Source organism: Antennarius striatus, chromosome 1, assembly GCF_040054535.1.
Source record: "Antennarius striatus isolate MH-2024 chromosome 1, ASM4005453v1, whole genome shotgun sequence".
Taxonomy (NCBI): Eukaryota; Metazoa; Chordata; class Actinopteri; order Lophiiformes; family Antennariidae; genus Antennarius; species Antennarius striatus.
The window spans coordinates 22,638,676-22,659,084 of record NC_090776.1 but is presented as its reverse complement, the minus strand read 5'-3'; the positions used below and the strand labels follow the sequence as shown (position 1 = coordinate 22,659,084).

At 40.9% G+C, this 20,409-nt stretch overlaps 1 protein-coding gene across 2 annotated transcripts; it reads right to left on the bottom strand.

Moving 5' to 3' along the window:
- Positions 1 to 128: 128 nt before the first annotated feature.
- usp47 (ubiquitin specific peptidase 47) lies at positions 129 to 19,902 on the bottom strand. 2 transcript variants are annotated; one of them, XM_068312132.1, is made up of 28 exons: positions 19,646 to 19,902; positions 14,831 to 15,025; positions 13,443 to 13,559; positions 13,150 to 13,303; positions 12,965 to 13,061; positions 12,722 to 12,867; positions 12,557 to 12,636; positions 10,151 to 10,300; positions 9,845 to 9,940; positions 9,597 to 9,749; positions 7,622 to 7,780; positions 7,260 to 7,391; positions 7,072 to 7,148; positions 6,200 to 6,255; positions 5,878 to 5,990; positions 5,657 to 5,758; positions 5,275 to 5,482; positions 5,035 to 5,150; positions 4,805 to 4,924; positions 3,914 to 4,715; positions 3,549 to 3,724; positions 3,368 to 3,448; positions 3,175 to 3,290; positions 2,964 to 3,082; positions 2,570 to 2,700; positions 2,297 to 2,344; positions 2,085 to 2,215; positions 129 to 1,604 (listed from the first exon to the last, which is right to left on the bottom strand). In XM_068312132.1, the coding sequence occupies exons 1-28, from the start codon at positions 19,688 to 19,690 to the stop codon at positions 1,430 to 1,432; spliced, it is 4,095 nt and encodes a 1,364-aa protein (XP_068168233.1). In that variant the 5' UTR covers positions 19,691 to 19,902; the 3' UTR covers positions 129 to 1,429. The 2 variants fall into 2 exon arrangements, with proteins under 2 accessions (XP_068168233.1, XP_068168240.1); XM_068312139.1 differs by having other exon boundaries at positions 13,207 to 13,303.
- Positions 19,903 to 20,409: the final 507 nt, after the last annotated feature.

Below are 20,409 nucleotides of genomic sequence, written 5' to 3'. Positions count from 1 at the left end.
TGGAACACAATAATCAACACTAGAATAATAAAAAAGGTCAAGTTCATATAAATGTCAGAACTCTTTAAAGGTGAACGTGGTTTGGGTGTGAAACTTTTCTTTTTCCAGTAACAAAAAGAAAACTCCACTTATGAAAAAAAGCATTTTAATTACTAAAATCATTTTACAGTATTTTCACACAGGGTTTAAATTTCAAAGAAATAAACATCAACAACAAAAACAAAGATCTTCTTTCCTCTTTTATTGGCATTCTACAGTGAGTAGCTGGTGGCAGCATCTGGGATGCTGAACTTCGATCCTCAAACCATTCGCTCAGGCAGAGTGACAATTCCAGAGAGCTTCCTGTTGCCTGTTTATCAAGCAGCAGCAGGTAGCAGACAAATGTAATCGTTTCACACAGTTCTCTCCTGTCAGCGGCACACAAACCCACACTGGATCGACACAGGACACTGGAGATGTACACTCTGTTCACATGATGCACAGAGAAAGAAAATCCCACTTTCTAAATTAAAGACTTACAGACAGCTGGAGCATGCCCCACAAGACCAAGTTCAATTAATCAGTCTGGAGCAAAATAATTTACAATGAACAAAAAACATAAAAAAAAGAAGAAGAAAAAACTCATTTGTTTTTATTGTAATCTGTAAAAGGACCTAAAGGCTGTGTATCACTACATCTACTGGAAGTGATGTAAAAGAGGTAAAGCTCCTATGAAGCACATAGAGCAGCAATAGGTATGACCCACGACAACACAACTCTGGCATTTAAGGAGCAGAAACAACCTCCAGTTAAATTCCTAAATTGTTGCTTTTATTTCATTCAATATCTTTTGAATGATGTCTTAGTTTTGTCAAAGTCACAGAGGATGAGGTTTGCCTTACCAGAAAGGAAGAGACCGGGAAGGCTGGATAAATCGTTCTTAGTTCTATGTGCTGTTGGTCTCCTGATATTCACGAGGAAGCTGAGACAACACTAGGATCTTTTTTCTCATGGAGAAGCGCTCAAACAGTCTGAGCGTAGATGGTCAGGGACAAATCAGAATCAACACCATTCCTAAAACAGGAATTGAATGAGGAGGGCAGCGATGTGAAAGGAGACTTAAATAGACAAGACGGACGCCCTCCAGCCCAGGTTCACAGTCCAGACATCTCTGCACTGATCTCTAACTTTTCTTTCAATCGATGAGGCTATACAAGATTCAATTCTCATTTTCTGTATTCAATAGCTTCTCTACATCCCTTTAAACTTTACAGTAAAATATACTCTAGTGCACAATCGGGTTTGAGGCAGTCCTGGGCTCAAAGTGGAGGGTCAGAGCACATCAGCCTAATCATGTTGTCCATCAGGCCCAATAGACTCAAAAGTGCTGAAGCCTGGTTGCTTTGCTGCAGCCAGACCAACAACATATCCAGGGGTAGTGCTGTGTGTCTCAGTCCTGCCCCGGGTCCTTAGCAGGCCCGCCGTCCAAGTAGATCTTGAGGGCTTTCTCCTTGCGTGGGGAGTAACTGACACGGTGTCCAGTCTTGAGCAGACGTGTGCTCTCTTTCTTCATGAGCTCATTGCGCTCATCCTCTGACAGCTCCATGAGCTCCTCAGTGCTGTTCCTGCAAACACATCACAGCACGTGGGTTTCAGTAACAAGTCTGAACAATATGAAGAGAAATTGGGAGTTGTGGGACCTCTGCTTTAGTCTGAACCCCCACCACAACTTTGTATTTGTTCAAAATATATTCTGGCTGAAATGTGTATCTGAACCGTGCAATTAAATTAAAATCAACTTATTCCACTAACTGTGTGTACACATAATGTACCAGTCAGTTTTCAAAAAAGTTAGGATGCTACATAAATATAAATAAAATATTAAGAAAACAACATTTGTTTCAAAATCAATAAGGTTCAATGGCAGGTTCAGTGTTACTATTAAAGTCAAAATTTTAACGCAAGACTTTCATTGTTAAATGAGAATGACATTCAACACTGCTTGTAGGTCCACCATGTCTGTCATATAAAATTGGCTGAGAGCTCTAAAACAGGATCCCACCCAGCCAGTGAGTGTGTTTTATAACTCTTTAGAGCTCATGTACCTGTAGAAAACCACAGCTCCATCATCACAGATGTACAGGGGCCACACGTTTAGAGTCGACACTTTGGTGTTCCAGTCCAAATCCTGGTGGATCTCCAATACAGAAATATCACAAGGAAATGTTCCTCTACCCTGCACAGAGCAAAAAGATGGATTCTCAGAATATGTTAAAATCACTGAAAACGTGAAGGAAACAAAAACTGCCTCGCGTACCTTTGCAAACTCCAGGTTCTCGAGAGGAATATCACTGATTTCACTGAGCTGCAAATGGAAATTAAAGTATTTGAAGAAAAAAAAACCAGTCGGTTACAATGTCTGGTTACCATTTTACAGGTTTAAACTCATTTAGTGAATTAGCAAAATGTAATACTGCTGACTGGAGTGAATATGGATATATATCTTTTAAAGAAAGTAGTAGTTCAGAATGAATAAACTGACCCAGTATTAATTATGTGACAAACCAAAAAAAAATAAAATGAGATGGACCTTCTCCTTTAGTTCATCTACACTGCTACTCTCCAGGATAACTTCCTGGAAGGCCCCCAATTTCATTGTAGCAGGCCTCCACCGCCGGGTCAGAACAGCCAGCTGAGACATGGACTTCATCTTCTCTGGTTCTGAAAACATACCATGGCAGGGAATAAAGTTGTACTTGACTTGTAAGTGAAACCTACAAATCCTCCAGCAGCTCTGTATTTGTTGAATCAGTGGACAAATCAAGCTTCATTTTGATTCAACGCCAAAAAGAAGAAGCGATTGCCAACGGCTTGAAAAGTTGTCTGTTAGTGATGTAGTTTGGCTTTAATTCAGCCCCAAAACAAATCCTTTAATTATACAAACATTCTAGCTTCATTAAAAAAAATTGGGGACAGTGTGATACCATTAAGAACTTCCAGGAAGACTTCCCAGTTGGAGGAGATGCTGATGTCCTCTTCATAGACGTGGTAGTCCAGAAACACGGTGCCTGGGTTCTTCCACGTCTTTTTCCTGAGACGAAACCTAAATACACACAAATGCACATATTGTTTGGTGGAACACAAACCATTTCTTTTTCTTCTTCCTGAATGAATTTCCAGTAATAAAAACCTAACCTGTCAATTGTGAGGTCAAGCTTGCACTGCTCTTTTAACTGAGGGAGCAGCTCCTCTTTAGACTGCCCAACAGTCATGCCCTTGGCAAACACAGTATCCACAAGGAATTTGCAGGGCTGGGAAAGAAATAAATTCTCAATGTCATTAGAATGTCATGTCAAAAAATGTTGAGCACAGAAAGAAAAATTATTACCTCTGGTTCATTCAATAGTAGTTGGTACACTTTCACTCTGTATTCACCCTTTTTCAAAGCTCTTCCCAGCCGAATAGTTATCTGTGTCAAGAAATAAAACATCCAACTTAAGTCTACATTAACCGATTTCCTCAGCTCAGTAGAAATCTACAAAAAACACAGTTCTAAAACAGATCCTGACCTTGTTGTCATCAGAAAATGATGAGAGAGTTTCATTGAGTCGTATGCTCTCAAACTCCTGGTTGTTGGCATAAACACGAAAGACCTTGAACTGAGTTGAGGTGACTCCAACATATGGCTCCAGGTTCTGTTTAAAAGCTGCTAACGTAATTCTTTTGTCCACATGAACCACTAAACCTGGAGCAGACCACAAGACACCAAAGAGTTTTGTCAGATTTTCCGTCCCCCAGTGTTGTCGTTTCACATACATAATACTATCAATGCAATGTTAGGCAAAACAGTAAATGTGGTATTAACAGAAAAATGCGATGTGAATCATTTTTTCCCCTCATCTTTTAGGTCTCATGATAACGAGAAGGTTCGTACATTTTTGAGTATCCCACATAGAGTCATCCTGAGAGCAAGGCTCCGCTCTGAAATAAAGGTATTGAGCCTCTCCCTTGCTCTTCCCATTATCGTCATACTCGCTGTCTGTTCCAGAGTCTTCCTCAGCCGTGTCCCACGTCTCTTTTTTCCCTTCGTGTGCTTTAGAGCGACGGCTGCTTGTGATGCTGTGCGAGTCCAAGCCGTTGGCCAGCTGTATGGGCCCGCTGTCAGCGTTGCAAAGTGTGTCACTGCTGTGACTGGAGCTCAGAATGTCACTGTCTACTGAGCTGGTGCTGCGATCATTGTTCATCTCAGAATCTGAGCGTTCTTCGCACACAAAGTGGTTCTCGGGGTCAGAGGAAGTGCCGCCGTTGCCCGCTGCCATGGACCTGATCCGGTTCTCCAACTCTCTGTTGTCTGCTGCCACACAGAGTGAAGAGTTGGAATCAACTTGTTGGATTGGGGATTCGATATGTTCAAAGTCGCTGGTATCTGAGCTTTTCTGGCTGTCGCTTGTGCTGGAACCCTGCTGCTGCTGCAGAGACAGATTCTTTAGCTTTTCTGTGCTCTCTTCAAGGATAGCCTCAACGGATTTTCTGTTACCCTTTGACCCTTCAAAGGACACATCAGAGTCAGTCCCTCCTTTTTGGCACAGAGTTCTGTTGGTCAAGGTACCAGGAGACTGCTCAGGTAGCAAGACAAAGAGTCGAATTGTATTGCCGTGACGATCCAACAGCTTCCATAAGAGTGAGTCAGCGAATGCCAGCTGATAATCCAAAGACTCAGAGCTCTCCACAAACACCTGATTGGAAAGAGAAAAAGTTTAACATCCAGTTTAGGAAGGAGTGAATTTTACTGAAACAAAGCAATAAAAGCACAGAAGTCTGGAACCTTGTTGCTTCTGAAGAACCCCTCAGCTTTCAGTGTCTTGTTGGGAACGTACAAGAGTCGGAGGTCATTGTAGCAGCGTTCCAGGACCACACGCATGGTTTCTGCAAATAACCCTGTAGCCTGGGAGGAAACACACACTCTATGGGTCAGGGCTGATCACACAATCTCTAGAGAAATTATAAAGGTAATGAATTAAAAAAAGAGGAGAGAACCTGAGAACAGTAACAAACCTGTGCAATCAGCTGCTTGAATTCAGTGGTTGTCTGGTTCAAGTAGGCTCTAACACTGATTGGAGAGGCGATAGTCTCTCTCTTCAAATCCACAACATGAACCTTCACCATCACCTCTAGAAAAACGAGACATATCCAAACCCTTTTTTTGTTGTTGGTATTTTCACAATTTATCACTAGTTTATTTATTAACCAGCTAACTTTCAATTCTCTTTGCGTCAGCTGCAGCTTGCTACTGACCTCCAGGTTTGTAAGGTTGGAACACTTGCTCTGGCCGGCGGGTCTCGAGCAGCAAGTCAAACATATATGAGGACTTGACTCCTCCCAGCAGCAGGCCCATTGGTGTGTCCTCCTCACCTTCGTAGGAGCGCTCCAGGTATTCGTGAAACTCATCATACTTGACCAAACGGCAGCAGTCCAGTGAGACCACTCCCTCCAGTTCCATCAGCTGAAGTGAAGAACAGAAAACTGACAACTGCACATTGTTTCATTTGAAACTGAGCTATTAATAAACAAATCTTACAATTACAGCTAAAAGTCTTTTTATATTTGATTTCTGGAAATCATAATTCAGTCCCACTATGACTGGTGATTCATTAAAATAAACAATCTAACGACAGACCTTGTAGGCCATCTGCGTTGCTTCTGTGAGGGTTTTGTCCTTGTGTACTTCCAGCTTGCTTTCCATCATCATCTTTACCGGATGCATGCAGAAAAGCTTTATCTAATGATAACACCCGAGAGAGGAAACAAGTTTAACTTGGACAAAAGAGAATCAGTGCATAAACTGATTCTCATCCCAAAAACAAAAAATGAACTCTTGAAGAAAACCAGGTCACGTACTTTGCATGTGTTTCGCTCAATCTCCCTTTGCCTCTTCTCCTGCTCTTCAGACTCTTTCTCCTTCTGGACCAAACTCTTGATGTGCTCTGGGAAGTCTTCCACGGATAAATACTCTGAAGACACGACAAAAGGGGTTTGAATCACAACTGTGTAATAAATCCAAGGAAGAAAGATTAAAGATAAGGCAGCCCTCATGACAAAGAGCAAGTAATAAAAAACTGTTCTGCATAACTTCAGGGAAGCTGCAGTGAAGAATGGTGCAGGTCAAATAACAGGGGCATTATTTTTCGATGGAGGAGATTTAACATAATTGAATCCTTACTTGCATTTCTTGAGGCATCTTTCAATCTATAAATCAGCATGTATGCATTTGTTGAGCTGTAAAGATAAAAAAGATGTACGGCAAATGAATGTAGTGGAATACATAGCATAAAAAACATTGAGCCATAAGAGATGCTTAAAGAACAAAATGTTGTATGAAGAAAAGAAGGAACAAACAAGAACCCTTTTTACTTTCCTCTGGAATGCTGACCAATAAAAAAGTTGAGCACATGCCTCAAAGTAGTTTATGTGAAAAGGGGTAAATGAAAAGAGTTCTTTCTTGTTAAATAAAAAGGCATTTTTTTCCTGCCACCTTTTTTCCCTTCAGGATAATCAATTAACTCATTCACTGCCAGTGCTTTGTGACAATTGATCTCCTTTGGCCGACACTCTGGACATTTATCTGTGTTTTCCTTCTGTTCTTGACCGATCGCCAAATGTTTCGCTCACAGCAACACCGTTTTCACTCAACCGTACATGCTAACATACCTAAACTTTATTGCATCATAAGATGTCGCAACTTCTTCATCTTCCTCTGATCCATAACTGGATCAGCTATTACGCAAAATTCCATGCTTTGAATCCTGATTTTCACTGACAAGCTTTGCTGAACTCTCCCCCAGTACACCCTGTTGAAAAACGTAACTGACGTGTATAGAAGTCTTTAGTAGCCAGTGAGTGGGGTAGTTTATGTGTAATACAGTGAAAAGAAAAGAACCACCAGCTGGTAAACATAACCACTTTGTCAATAAGGTAAGGCACCGATGGGAGATAAACATTTCTAGTTCATAACTACCTTACAAGAGCAAATGTACTCCAAGCATGATGTGTATCAATGCAGTGAAAGCTGGAGACACAAAAGAGATCACTGACCTTGCAAAGGCACTGGAGTAATAGCCTCTGCTCCCTGAGGATCCCCCGTAAGTCTTCTTGATATCATCTTGGGTAATCTGAAATGCACACAAACTGATAATGATTCAGATCATTCTGCCATTATTGATAGAGAGTAAAATGGTGAATGACGACCAGGACTGATATAAATACAAAAGTCCAAGCCTGACCTTGCTAACATGTTGATCATTGAAACTGTACCACTGGCCGTCACTGAAGGATTTGATGCAGGCATAGTAGTGGCCACCTGCAGCGCTCCCGGAGTGGACCATGACAGAGAACAACTCAAATGTCAGCAAACTCTGAGGACAGATGATGGAGAAAAGAATAAGCTCAAGATATGCTCTACTCACAAAGGAATGAGTGAAGAATGGACAGGAAAAGTTTCAACTCAACATTAAAGTTCAGGCAGCAAAAATTAGTTTGACCTGCGAAGTGTCAGCGAGGTCATTGTGTGGATAGTTACTGGAAATAACTGGCACTTCTCAGAAAATAAACATCATTTGTGCAGAGAGCTGGTCAAGATGGTTACCTTTGGCTTCATCACCCTCTCTGTGCTGCTGGTGCTGTCGAGGCAGATGCCCTCATCCACACAGTCATCAGTAGAAAAATCATTGCTCATCTGGTCGCTGTGGCAACTGCCTTCATTCTCTGCTCCGCTGTCAGTGCAGCTCTCTGTCTGAGGTGACTTCTAAAAAAAGAGCATTTAAAATTCGTAACTGTAGAGTTTAATGAAAGCTATGTCTACAGTCTGTACTCTAACCAGTCATAACAACCGAGCACGAGACCATCCCTCTGGCCCACCACGATTGAGGCATTTGGCCACCTCCCTCATGGTACCTTGTGGAGAGTGGTCCTGGAGTATGGGGTTCAAGGCCCTTTGCTAAACGCTGTTCAATCCCTTTACAACCAAAGCTGGAGCTTGTTTCGTATTGCAGGAAGTAAGTCGGAACTATTCCTGGTGCCTGTTGAACTGCAGCGGGGTTGCCCTTTGTCACTGGTTCTGCTCATTATTTTTATGGTGAGAATTTCTAGGTGCAGCCAGGGGCCAGAGGGGCCTGTTGGCCTTATCAAGTCTGAACCTTCAGCATGCACTGAGGCGGTTCGCAGCTGAGTGCGACGCAAGAGGGATGAGGATCAGCACCTCCAAATCAGAGGCCGTGGTTCACGACCGAAAATAGGTGGTCTGCCCTTTCAAGGAGAGTGGGGAGTATTTGCCCCAAGTGGAAGACTTTACCGTAAGTATTTTGGGGTTTTGTTCGTGAGTCAGGGAGAGACAGAACGTGAGATTGACAGACGGATCGATGCAGCGTCTGCAGCGATGCCATCATTGTAAAGGTCTGTCGTGGTGAAGAAGGAGCTGAGTCGTAAGACGACGCTCTTGATTTACCGGTCAATCTACATTCCCACTCTCACCTATGGTCATGAGCTTTGGGTCGTGTCTGGAAAGATAAGATCCTGGACACAAGCGGTTAACTTGAGTTTCCTCCGTAGAGTGTCTGGACCCACCCTTAGAGATAGGGTGAGGAGCTCAATCAACATTATCGAATCACCAATTTGTTATTTCATGAAATGTGACACTGCCGGATTTTTTTGAAAACGCAACTTTTTGAAAATGCATTGAAAACAATTCGCGTCCACACGACAGCGTTTTCAAAAACATCTCTGTCCACACGTACATGCATCAGTGTGTTTTCGAAGACAGCTATAAGCATGCCAAACCATGTGGTGGCAGTACTGAGTCAAATTTTATCCAATAGGAATCCTCCGTGTTTTGTTGTCACAACACACAGGCCCATAAATATGACGTCACAGAGGTTTTCGTCGCTGGCAAGACGTCAGCGTTTTTAAAAAGTTGCGGATACACCATCCACACGACAATGCAGACCCAGCGTTTTTAAAAAAATCCACCTCGGCTAGCGTTTTCAAAAAGTTGTGTTGTTTTCGTTCCGGATATCTGCATTGTCGTGTGGACGGAAGGCGTAAACACAACAAAAAAGTTGCGTTTTCCAAAAAGTTCCAGCATCGTGTGGACGGGGCCCTAGTCTCAATCTCTCCTTCTCCTGACTTATTGTGTTCAGTCAGTCTTTTTGCACAGCATACGATCAAAGGGAAGTTGACTGTGACTTATTGACTATAAAATATATATCCTTTTACATTTTAACCTACTAAACATTTTATGTAGAATTTTGTCGTTATTAGCAAATGCTTCTGGATCACAGATCACAGCGAAATGTGACCAAATTGTATTTGGCATATTCTTAGGTTGAATCATTGTGCCAAATGTAGAGATTGCCTTTCATGAAAACTGGATAGATAGATATGAGGTCATAGTAATTTTGGCCTATGATGATGAAATTGCTATCAGTGATCTATGTATTTTCCAAGTATTTCTGTATCAAAGCAGACGACCAAATTAAAATATTGGGAGTAACACACAAATGTTCACTTCTCTACGGATTAATCTAGTGACTGAAGAAAACAGGTTCTGCTTTTTCTGTGTTCACCTCATCTTCCACATCAATGAATGGACTCATGTCAAGTTCCTCAGGGAAAGTCATGCGGTCGTTCAGCTTGATGCGATGCATAGTGGTGTAGTCGAAATCGAAGCGTTTCAGCTGGAGCGTCAGCAGATAGGGAAAGTGTAGAAATCTCAGCCCCTGTGTAAGAGAAGCGTTTATCAGAGTCAGGCAGGCTAAAAGCAGAACTTACTTCACTGAACACGACGCCCAGTTCACATTTTATGTGTGCTCACCTTCCGAGCATCACATTTCTTTTTGCAACGCTCGCAGAAGTACTGGTTGGGCCCATCCAGAGTTTCTGGTTGGATAAATGCCTGCAAAGCCTCTTCCTGTGTCAAAAAATGTTTCAAGTCAACTTAAATGAAGGTTCTTTTACAAAACTGTCATGACCTATTTAAAACGAGCTGAATGTACTGAACTTCAGGCACCCTTGATGTTGCTGTGAATGCCAAACAGTAAATAAATGTTAAGCATTTTCTGCAGCTTTTGCTGCCAAGATGTTACACTTAAAAGCAATAAAATATGGAGGAAAAACTCACCACGCTGCCGTAGGCCTGGCTGGCTCCAAAGGGTCTGATCACAAGAGGGATGTCCAGGTAAGTATCGATCCTCCAGCTCTCGTAGCCACACTCCAGACAACGAACATAATCCTTCAGTTTCCCCTGGTACAGCTGGTTGATAAGGTCAGCCTGAGGAAACAGAAGCATGGCAGTCAGGTCTTGTGAGATAGGCTCAATCTTCATCAATAAATTATTTGTCAAGGCAACAACATCTTTACTCAATACATTCACTGTAAAACTGAAAACTACGCTGTTAACAAAAGCAAAAGGGATTATTCTTTGTGAAGTGCATTTTTTTCTCTCAGATTCTACCTCATGTGTTCTATTTATACATATAATCCTAAAGTGCTTGTAATTAACATGACGATTGAGTCTTGAGTCCTAGAGGAACTAAGGGAAACAATAAAGTCATCGTTTGAGTCTAAACAGGTTACATGTTATGATAAATTACTATAATGAAGGAACAGCCACAGCCGTTCCTTAACTGGTTTGAGCAAGTTTTTTCTTCTGCCTTTTCAACAATGATGATGATTCCTGAACACATGGATCCACAAAATGACATAAATGCTGTGTGAATGTCACGTCAGAAGACGGTAGTGTAGCCTCTCACAACCGTCATCACAGAATAAGATCACAGTCATGGTTCAGAGAATATATGTTATGGAGCGTAGATAAACAATAGGTTAACAGTGACAGTAGAACATACATTTTTTCTTGTGGTCGATCTCTAGATCTTGTTTTTCTGCTTGTATTGTATGAATGTCTTTAATGTCCTTGTCTGTAAAACTTTTTTAAAAATATACAGTATTTTCCGAACTATAAGGCGCACTGGACTATAAGGCGCACCCTCAATAATTTTTTTGTTTTATAATTTCATATATAAGACGCACCGGATTATAAGGCGCACACAATAAAAAATAAATAAAATTTATTTGATAAACTGCAGCGGCTGCAGTTGCGCAATCCGTCCACTAGATAGAGCCGCGCTGCTCAGGCAGTAATGATTGCATTCCTGACTACCTTTGAATGGCCCCTTTTGTTATGTAAATAAGCCATTCTGAGCCTCATCATGGAAACCTGATCACTTGTTCACTTTGCCATCTTAGAAAGAAGTCAACACGCACATTAAAAAACCTGACATTAAAAACTGGTTGAATTCATTACGAGTGCAGTCAGTGTGAACAGAGCGGATTATTTCCTGATCTGAAGTTTAAAGCAGATATTTAAGCTCCGACGTTCGTCTTTGTTTATTAATTAAATATTGTTTCGATTGATCGGTAGTCCAGTCGGAGGTGAGTCAAAGTCAAAGTCAAACATTCTTTATTGGCATTATACACATACACAGATGGTACAACGAAATTTCAAAGATCAGATGGAGTGTTGGTCCAGCTATTTGCTGCTGTGTATCCTAAACAATTTTTTAACTAGTTTTTAATGTCAGGCTGCTCATTTACTGGCAAATATGACACTGTTTTACTCCTAGAACTGACTTTAACGTCGGTGTCTCACCGCCGTGAATCTCACAGCACGTCGCTGCAGACAGAATACACAAGCCTGAATGCGCCCCTCCGCCGCCCGCCCAGAGCTATCAACTACATTTGTAAATCAATTGCAGCACACCCGTTGGCACCTTTGTCTAGCAGTGACTCCGCTCTTGAAATTTCAGAAAAGGCTGGAAGTTCAGCTTTGAGGGTCTTTCATTCATCTTTATGCCAGTTTCTCCGTGTGTTTCCACAGGCTAATAGAATGGACCATCACTAGATTCCAGATGACAGCACAATGGCATTTTTAAGACCAATTAAGTTTAAAGTGGGTTATTTCCGACGCCAAATAGTTAGGAAATACTGAGAGCAGTCAGTCAGTCAAACTTTATTAATAGAATTGTTGAAAGTTCCTTATGTTTTGCTACGTAATCACCGGTGCTCCTACAGTCTGCTCTACCGTCTGAGAGCAGCTCAGTCAGAGCCTGGACTTCGGTGACGCCCCTTGACTACCGTTGTTAGGGGGCGTGGGCCTGAGTGCCTTGTGAGGGGGCTCCTCTGGTGGTGGAGTGCGGCATGACTGGCGACCAGACTGCCGGCTTTTTTTCAGCGATCATGTTTTTAACCAATATTAATATGAATATTAATAAGATGCACCATATATAAGATGCACCAGATTATAAGGTGCACTATGGTATAGACCACGTATAGACCACGTGTGTACCGCCACTAAAGTATTGCTCACAGTTTAGAAGATGAAAATTAGCTAACCCTGGTGCTTACTGGCTTATTTCACTTTTCCCACAGTGAGGCTTTTGTATTCTACAATGGGGGCAGCCCTCAGCTTTGTGACTGAATTTTTATCTGCTGTCAACACTGCAGGAAAACTTTTGTTTTGTCCTACCTGCACGGTCTGCTTCCACTTCTGCTCCAGGGCATCAAACATGACCCTGCACAGCTCCTGGACGTCATGCTGTTGCCAAGCTAAAACAGACGAGAAATGTATTTAAGAATATAAGGAGAGGCGTGTGGTTTGTCATGTGAGTCCAGCGACGAGAGAAATGCTCACCCTCACTGCTGTCCCAGCCAAAGCTCCTCGTCACATCGGTAGTCTCTATAGCCCGTTTCTTACTAGTCTGCAGTAGAACAAACAGCCTCTGAAGCTGGTAGGGAATACTGGTGACTGGATCCTCCTCAGACTCCTCAAACTCCCAGCTGCATGTGAACAAAAGTTTCAAAAGAAATGTAAACCGTCATTGGAAAAAAATATTTTCAAAGACTTGAAGACAAGACTCTTCCAAGAGTTTCTTACTTGTAGAGTGCATTTCTAAACTCCGGAGTCATGAAAAGTGTCTGTAGAAGGCTGTTCAAATAGCAGGTCATAGCCTGGTTGACCAAGCCCACGTAACCTAAAGGCAGAAGGAAGGGTGGGAGTTAAGATGTCGGTAGGGGTTGTTGAGGAGTAGTGTTTACAAATTCAACCAAACACCACCTCACCCGTCTCCGATTTGGTGAGGATGGAGGAGTAGGAGTAAGACGGACTGCAATAGTCACCACTAAAGCTGGCTGTACAGTCTCTAGGTAGGGGCCCAATGAATCGCTCCTGGGAACTGTCATCCAGACCGCTGCTCTCTGCTGTTCCCGACTCATCCTGTGAATGAAACCATACAGGGGAACCTTTTATGTTAGTTATTGGCAGTTACCAGAACCAAACTTACTGCAAAACAAACAAAAACTTGTTTTGATGTTATTTAAGAAACCGAGAATTTAATAAATCTTGAAAAACTCACTGATGCAATCTGGGGCTGCTCTCCATCTTTGTCTGTGAGATGGAGGAAGTTTCTTTTACCACAAGGTTCAAACGCAGAATCCAAGAGGGACATCTCACTGCTGTGGTCCAGTGGTGCCTAAAGGGAGGCGAAGCAAGAACACAAATCATATGAACAGAAAAGGCCTTAGAAAAGCAGAAAAAGAGGTTGAAAACAAGTTGTGTGCATTAGGCTACTAACTACTTAAACTCACACAGAGACTTAAATTTCTACTGAAGTCATTTTCAGCAAAATCACAGTACTGATACGAACAAGGCCCGTAGCTTGAAGCCAACATGTGAACGATACCACGTAGCAGAGATCTTTCTCCTGGGCACGCTTGAGGACAAGCAAGTGCTGCAGTGGAAACATCCAATAGCTTAATCCACTGACCTACTCAGTGAGATAACAACAGACACAGCACCTGGGCTTTGGCCTGGGTCAGCAGCAGGATTAGCCTGTGCTCAAATAGGAAAAGGAACACTTCAGTGCCAAAAACAAAAAAGTTTTGGACCCATGTTTACACGACAGCTGTACCAGCGCGGTAGGCAGTAAGGTTAACAAGACCCCTTGCCATAGCTAAAATATGTTTGATATGACAAAAAAAAATCATTAATTCTAATATTAAGTGCTTGCATTTATCTGAGCAGTCTTTTCAGTTCTTCGAATAGCAAAACGATGCTTGATTATAGTAAAAGTGGTGAAGTGCATGATCCCAACCATAAGAGTAAGATGTCTGAAAGTCTCTGAAAGACATTCTTGGTGTGACTCAGTGAAAGTCGGAAGGATTAAGTTCAAGGGGTCAAATGAATGTTATTAGTATTGGATGACTTTTTGCCATATAACATGTTTATATGCAAAAAAAAAACAGAATAAGAGCCATTAATAAATTATGATTAATTCACTGTTGTTTGGATTAAATACACATAATACCAAAATCTGATTCACGTTACTGCTTGCATTAACAACTCATCCGTTCTCAGAAATGAAAGAGTCCCTGATGAAGATCTTCTATTAGCATTCACACGACCGTATTCGGGAAATGCTCCTGGAGGTTTCTGGGATGGACAGCATGTGTAGCAATTTCCACAAATTTGGAAAAAAAGGCAGAAAAACAATCAAAAAGTCCGTTTATGGCCTCGGTTTATGAAGTAGATAACAACTGTATCATTTAATGCATATCAAAACCCGTAGCTTATAAGACCAGTGTACAGGATGAAAAGTCATGATTTATTTTGTCCCTGCAACATAATCAAGCACAATCACAAGCCAGGGATTTAAGGAAACTGCAAGTAATATAAGGTAATGAGGACAACTTTCCAATTCTCTGACTCTAAAAGCTCCTGGTACAGATGAATGATTCTACAAACCATGTCTTGTGCATTTCCCCAGGCAAGTTCGAAAGTGCCATTCACATATCCCGTTTTAAGGGCAACATCTTCATAAAGTCTGGAGAGGGTGGTGGAAGCAGGCAAGTTAATAGCAAGCCTCTCATTGATCGTCTTTGCACTGGTGATGTCCTGGATTATACACAACACTCTGGGCTCCTCAGCTGCATTCTGGATCTGCAAATTAAGAAGAGCAGGAAAAACAACAATTAGCTACACTTTTATTCTCTTCTGTAGGGACAAGTGTTAAGTTAGCTGAAAATCATTAGAACATTTATAAAACTGTGCAACAAGTTTTGGAAAAAATATATGCAAAAATGCATATTCAAAGCTGATGCAAATGTCTCAGATTCTGTCGTTGGATTGTTCTAGATTTTAATTACCAGAAAGATTCAGAGACAGTCAAAATGTTTAAGTCCAGGTTGCCTGATGTTGACGAGACAATGATGTCAACAAAAAAAGGTGTTCATATAATATCAAAAATATTTAAAGAATTACCCACAACCTGAAAAACTTATTAATTCACAGCAACTTCAAAGTACTTTAATCAAGTGTGGGAAGACTCAAATGATATACTGTTAACGCACAGAAGCTGATGAAAAAAATTAATTTGGAGGGTTAACAGAGGATGTTTTAATACTCAGTCTCTCTCTTCATACTACCCCCGTCCCTACCCCTTACCCACCCAAACCAAAAGCTGCAGATCATTCATGCCTCAATCTGAATAAAAAAGTGCTGATGTACAAACCAAGCAAAGGAGATACCAAAGCTGATTAACTTAAAATGTTTCTTCTTTTAAGTACGCAAATTCTGCACAAGCAGTTGATAAAAATTTGTTCAAAGGACTAACATTCTAATGAAGTTTTGATTGATAAGCGTTTTAAAAGAGTGCATGCATGATAAATTACATTGCATAAAGAATGGACGTTGCAGTTCTGCTTCATGCCATTTAACACCATGCTTTAGTCGTCTCTTCTCCACACCACACACAAGCCATGGCTACCTGAGAATTTTTTTTCATTTCATCAAAAATACTTTGTCTGCATTTCCAGAACACACCCTAGAAACATAAGGAGATATCTGTGGTGAAGCAATATTCAAAAACAAAGATGGGGGAAAACAAGACTCAAAACATAAAATATTAATGTAATTGACATCTTTCATTACCTGACCTACAGGGCTACATCTGCTATTGTGTGGAAAGCAAATCTCTTGGATGGTAACACAGCACCAATAGCAGGGATTTATTCTGGTTATTCCTGTTTGAGTCACCTCTTTGTGAGGTTTGTGATCTTGGCAAAATGTAACTGACAGGTCCTATAAATACACTGTAGCCACCCGCACACAAGTATATTACGAGATTAAAGGTTATTTATACCGTGGATGTAATCACATAGAGCTGACATGAAACCGGGGGAACAGTAAAGCACAAACTGTGTTCCCTTTCAGCTTTAACTGATTCTTATTTGCACAACATGGTTGAAAACAATGTCTAATGTCAGTGTTATGCACACTTAATATAGTCAAATGGATTTCCATCTGCAAATAACAGGCAAGTACAAAACAGAATAGAGATTGTGACAGCAAAAATTTTAAAAAAGCCAAAATTCTACACAAATGTGAGATGGCACACTTGTCAACTAAACGCCATAGAGTTTACATAACATAACTTACTGAAATCAAAATCTGGACAGACCACATAGTTTTCAAAAGAGTTGCAGTGACAAGTAAATCTTCATCTGAATAATCAGAGTTAAATACCATTGAGGCTATTTCAGTTAACATGTGGTCTTTTTTGGGTCATATTTCTTTAAATTGCAGTTCAATAAAAGTAAATAAATAGGTGATAGATGACCAGTCTGGAAGGTATTAAGGTCCAATATTCAACTTGTCTTCAATTATCAGTACTGCTGTGTTTTTTTTGTCAAGCTGTGACTCACTTTGTCTGATTTATTATTCTGTCAAGCCTAATTGACAGAATAATTCTGAATAAAATGAGTCTCACTGGTTACAAACCAAAGTCCTGAGCTGCTGAGGTGCCCTTGAGCAAAGCACTGAACCCACAAGCTGCTCCTGGGGCACTGATATACGGCTGCCCCTCATTTGACCAGCTCTTCATTTTTACATGTCTACAGGCGCATGTGTAAGTGAGTGCGTGTGTCTGTGTGCGCACTCCAGCCTGTATGTGTGTTTAGTATATACTGTATATCAAGTGGAGAAAGAATTCCCCACTGGAAATCAATAAAGTACATTAGAAATGTATGTGATTAGATGCAACATGATTTTATCCCATCAGTGTTTATTCTAAAATTAAAAATCAAGACTTCTGTCAGGAATTTTTGTTTTTGTTTTTCTTACAGGGAAAAGGGAATCTGTTGGAGTCTTGACATTTTAAATAGCACTGGTCCAGGTGTGTCTGTTGGGAACCAATGCCCTAAAATGTTCACACTAAATAGAAATTTAAAATGATTGAACTATGGCAAAAATAATGTGCCTGCCATCCATTTAATAAGGATGGGAGAGGACGAACAAATATGCTGCTCATCTGTTGACACCTGGGAGAGACAGCAGCATATCTGGGGCTTCTTAAAGACTAAACAAGATTCTACTTTGATCCACAGCTGCCTAGAAGGAGAAGATGCCAGATTTGCTTTTGTTTTCTTTATTTCCTGGATCATAAAAGGGGATTCACCCCTGCTCTTGTCTCCTTTCCGCACCAGCAAGCGCCATATAATGTAAGGTACAGTACTGTAATTAGACTCTTCATCTTCATTGACTAGACTCAAGGGGATGTGTGTTTTGCCCCAGGAGCGAACGCAAGTAGGAAAAAAAACAGCTGGAGGGAAACAAACAGAGCTTTTGTTGAGTATTGAGTCAACACAGATCCCGGTCTCTGCCTTTTGTACACCAATTGATGGCTGATATAGCCATCTATTCCATAATCCTTCTATGTTCATTTTGTACATGTTTGAGTATATAACTAGAGTTTACCATCAAGAACAAAATGGAGAATGACTATAAGTCAAGCAAGGCATGACAAACATCTCTAGACAACAACAAAACAAAGCAAGATGGACAATGGGGAAACATTCTCTGCGCCCAAACATGTGTCACTTCAGTCCAATGGCACATTCATCAGTGCGCCTGCATTTGTCACTTTGTCTATAGTAGGTTCATCATCACAAACTCTTCTGACAGTTGTCATATTTGTTCTTGTCAAAACTGACATTTCACTGCCCCGCCATAGTTTTATCAATGTCTATGTGCAGAAGTATGTTGATGGACACTGTTGACACATGGTTTCATCTGTTTAGGCTTTCTGTGTGGATGAAAGGGACTCTGATGAAGGCTTACAGTAATCTCACCAAGTCTCATGTGCGTACTTTTGCCGTGGGCCGGTGATCCGCTGCATCCATCATATTCATTAATTGTTATTGAGTTTTTCTATCCCAGATGGTAATTTAGCCGACTACCTCCAAATTTGTCCCAGTCACGAAGATCTTCAATGCATTCTTAGTGGGAAATGTTTTTAATGCTCAGTCAACAATGTATAATGGTTACAATTATATTGTCTTCTTAATTACTAATCACAAGTTAAACTTCATTACTACATTACAGGTTAAATTCTAAATGAAGCTTATAAGTCAATGCTTAAAACATACTTCCTCAAACTGGTGGCTTTTTCAGACAAAACCTGCCAGCCAGGCAATGAAAAATATCTGTTAGAACAAATACAAAAACTTAAATGCAAAAAGTTGTAAAAAACAAAACAAAATACTTCTGAGTAACTCAACAGCAACGAAGCTTTGAGGAGCTCATGATCTCATATTATTTACCTTAGTTAACGTGTCCGCCAGCTATTCTACTGACCCTAAAGCCTTAAGAGAAGCTACTTTATATATGTGTGTATAAATATAAAAACATGACGATGAGTTTCCCATCGCAGCATATACATTATATTATTTTAGTTATTTGTGTAGGATTATTCACCGCAGGTACAAACGAGCAACTCAACTAAATTACCTGCAGTAGTTTGTTATGGATGACTAAATGGGGACGGGTTACAATTTTACAAAGTTAAGGACATTAAAATAACCACCATTCAATATAAAGCTGTAGTTATTAACCTACATCTGCATCTTAGCTAGTTAAATCCGCTAACACTAGCTTTAGCTTGCTGTGTTGTCAAGCTAACATCAGCGTTTAGTTTACTAAAGCTACAAGTAAGGTTACGATTGCAAAAAGCTGCAAACTGGAGTAAGATGAAATCGAATCATGGATATTTTTGTGAACATTATTATTGCATGATGGAGCAGTGACGCGACGTAGTGGTTGGCATTTGATTTTGCAACTTCAAAAACATCGACAGCTGAACTGACTGGAGTTGTCATCATTAACAAGACTTATAAAGCTAGCGACAGTAGCTACAACCAGCTATGTCACTTATAAATTAGCTTATCAAAAGGTTGGCAAACGTCGTGTTTTAAATATACTTGAAAAGCTCAAAATGGTTAATTCATTACCAAAACGTACTAATATTTATATTACATCTTTAGCTGTTTATTGAATCTCACTTTGTCTGACATGTTGTGAAACTAGTGGTGTTGGCTAACATGTTAGCTACATGATAGGCCGTCTAAGTCATGTTTGGCTAAGCGTTAGCAACTGACTGTTAGCTTCTCAATGGCAAAACCAAGACCGTGAACTCCGAAAGTGGTAAAGAAGTTCTGTTATTACGAATGACAGCCAACATCAAGAGGAAAATTCCCCTTAACGGGATTGGATCCGTAACCTCACCTCTTTAGGTACGAACTGGTTCTCCTCGCTCGGTACCATTTCCATTTGTTCGTCAGTTTAATCAAGCATATATCCGGATAAGGATGTCAGCTAAACAACTTTGAAGCGGTAAACACAACCATGTTTTGCGTCCCGTTGTTTTAAGTTTGGATCCTCGGATAACAGAATTCAACTTGCCAAAACTTAAAGGCCTGTGAAAGTAATCGCAACACTCTCGGGGACGCTACCCAAGCACGAACTGTCCTGATGTAAATGGAGAAAAATGGCCGGTGTTTTATTCCGCGAGACTTGGCTCAGGGCGCGACGCCGTCTCGACCAAGCGCGCGTGACGTCAGCGGACCGCATGACGTCGGCGCGCGTCAGCGTTTCATAAGGAGCGTGACGACAGACATACGCAACATACATTAGTAAGAGGGGAATTAAGAAGGATCAGGTTCTCTTTAGGACTGACCAGGAAAGATAGAATGAGGAATGAGTACATCAGAGGGACAGCACATGTTAGAGGTTTTGGAGATAAAGTCAGAGAGGCCAGACTGAGATGGTTTGGACATGTCCAGAGGAGAGATGGTGAATATATTGGTAGAAGGATGCTGAGTTTTGAACGGCCAGGCAGGAGGCCTAGAAGAAGACCAATGTCAACTAAGTAAGCCACAACAAGCCACATTCTGTGTCCAAGACAGCGGCTTGCTATAATAGCAAGTAAAACTTACGAGTAAACATTGAGTAATATTTTGTATGATTGTATCTTCACATAGTGATGCAAG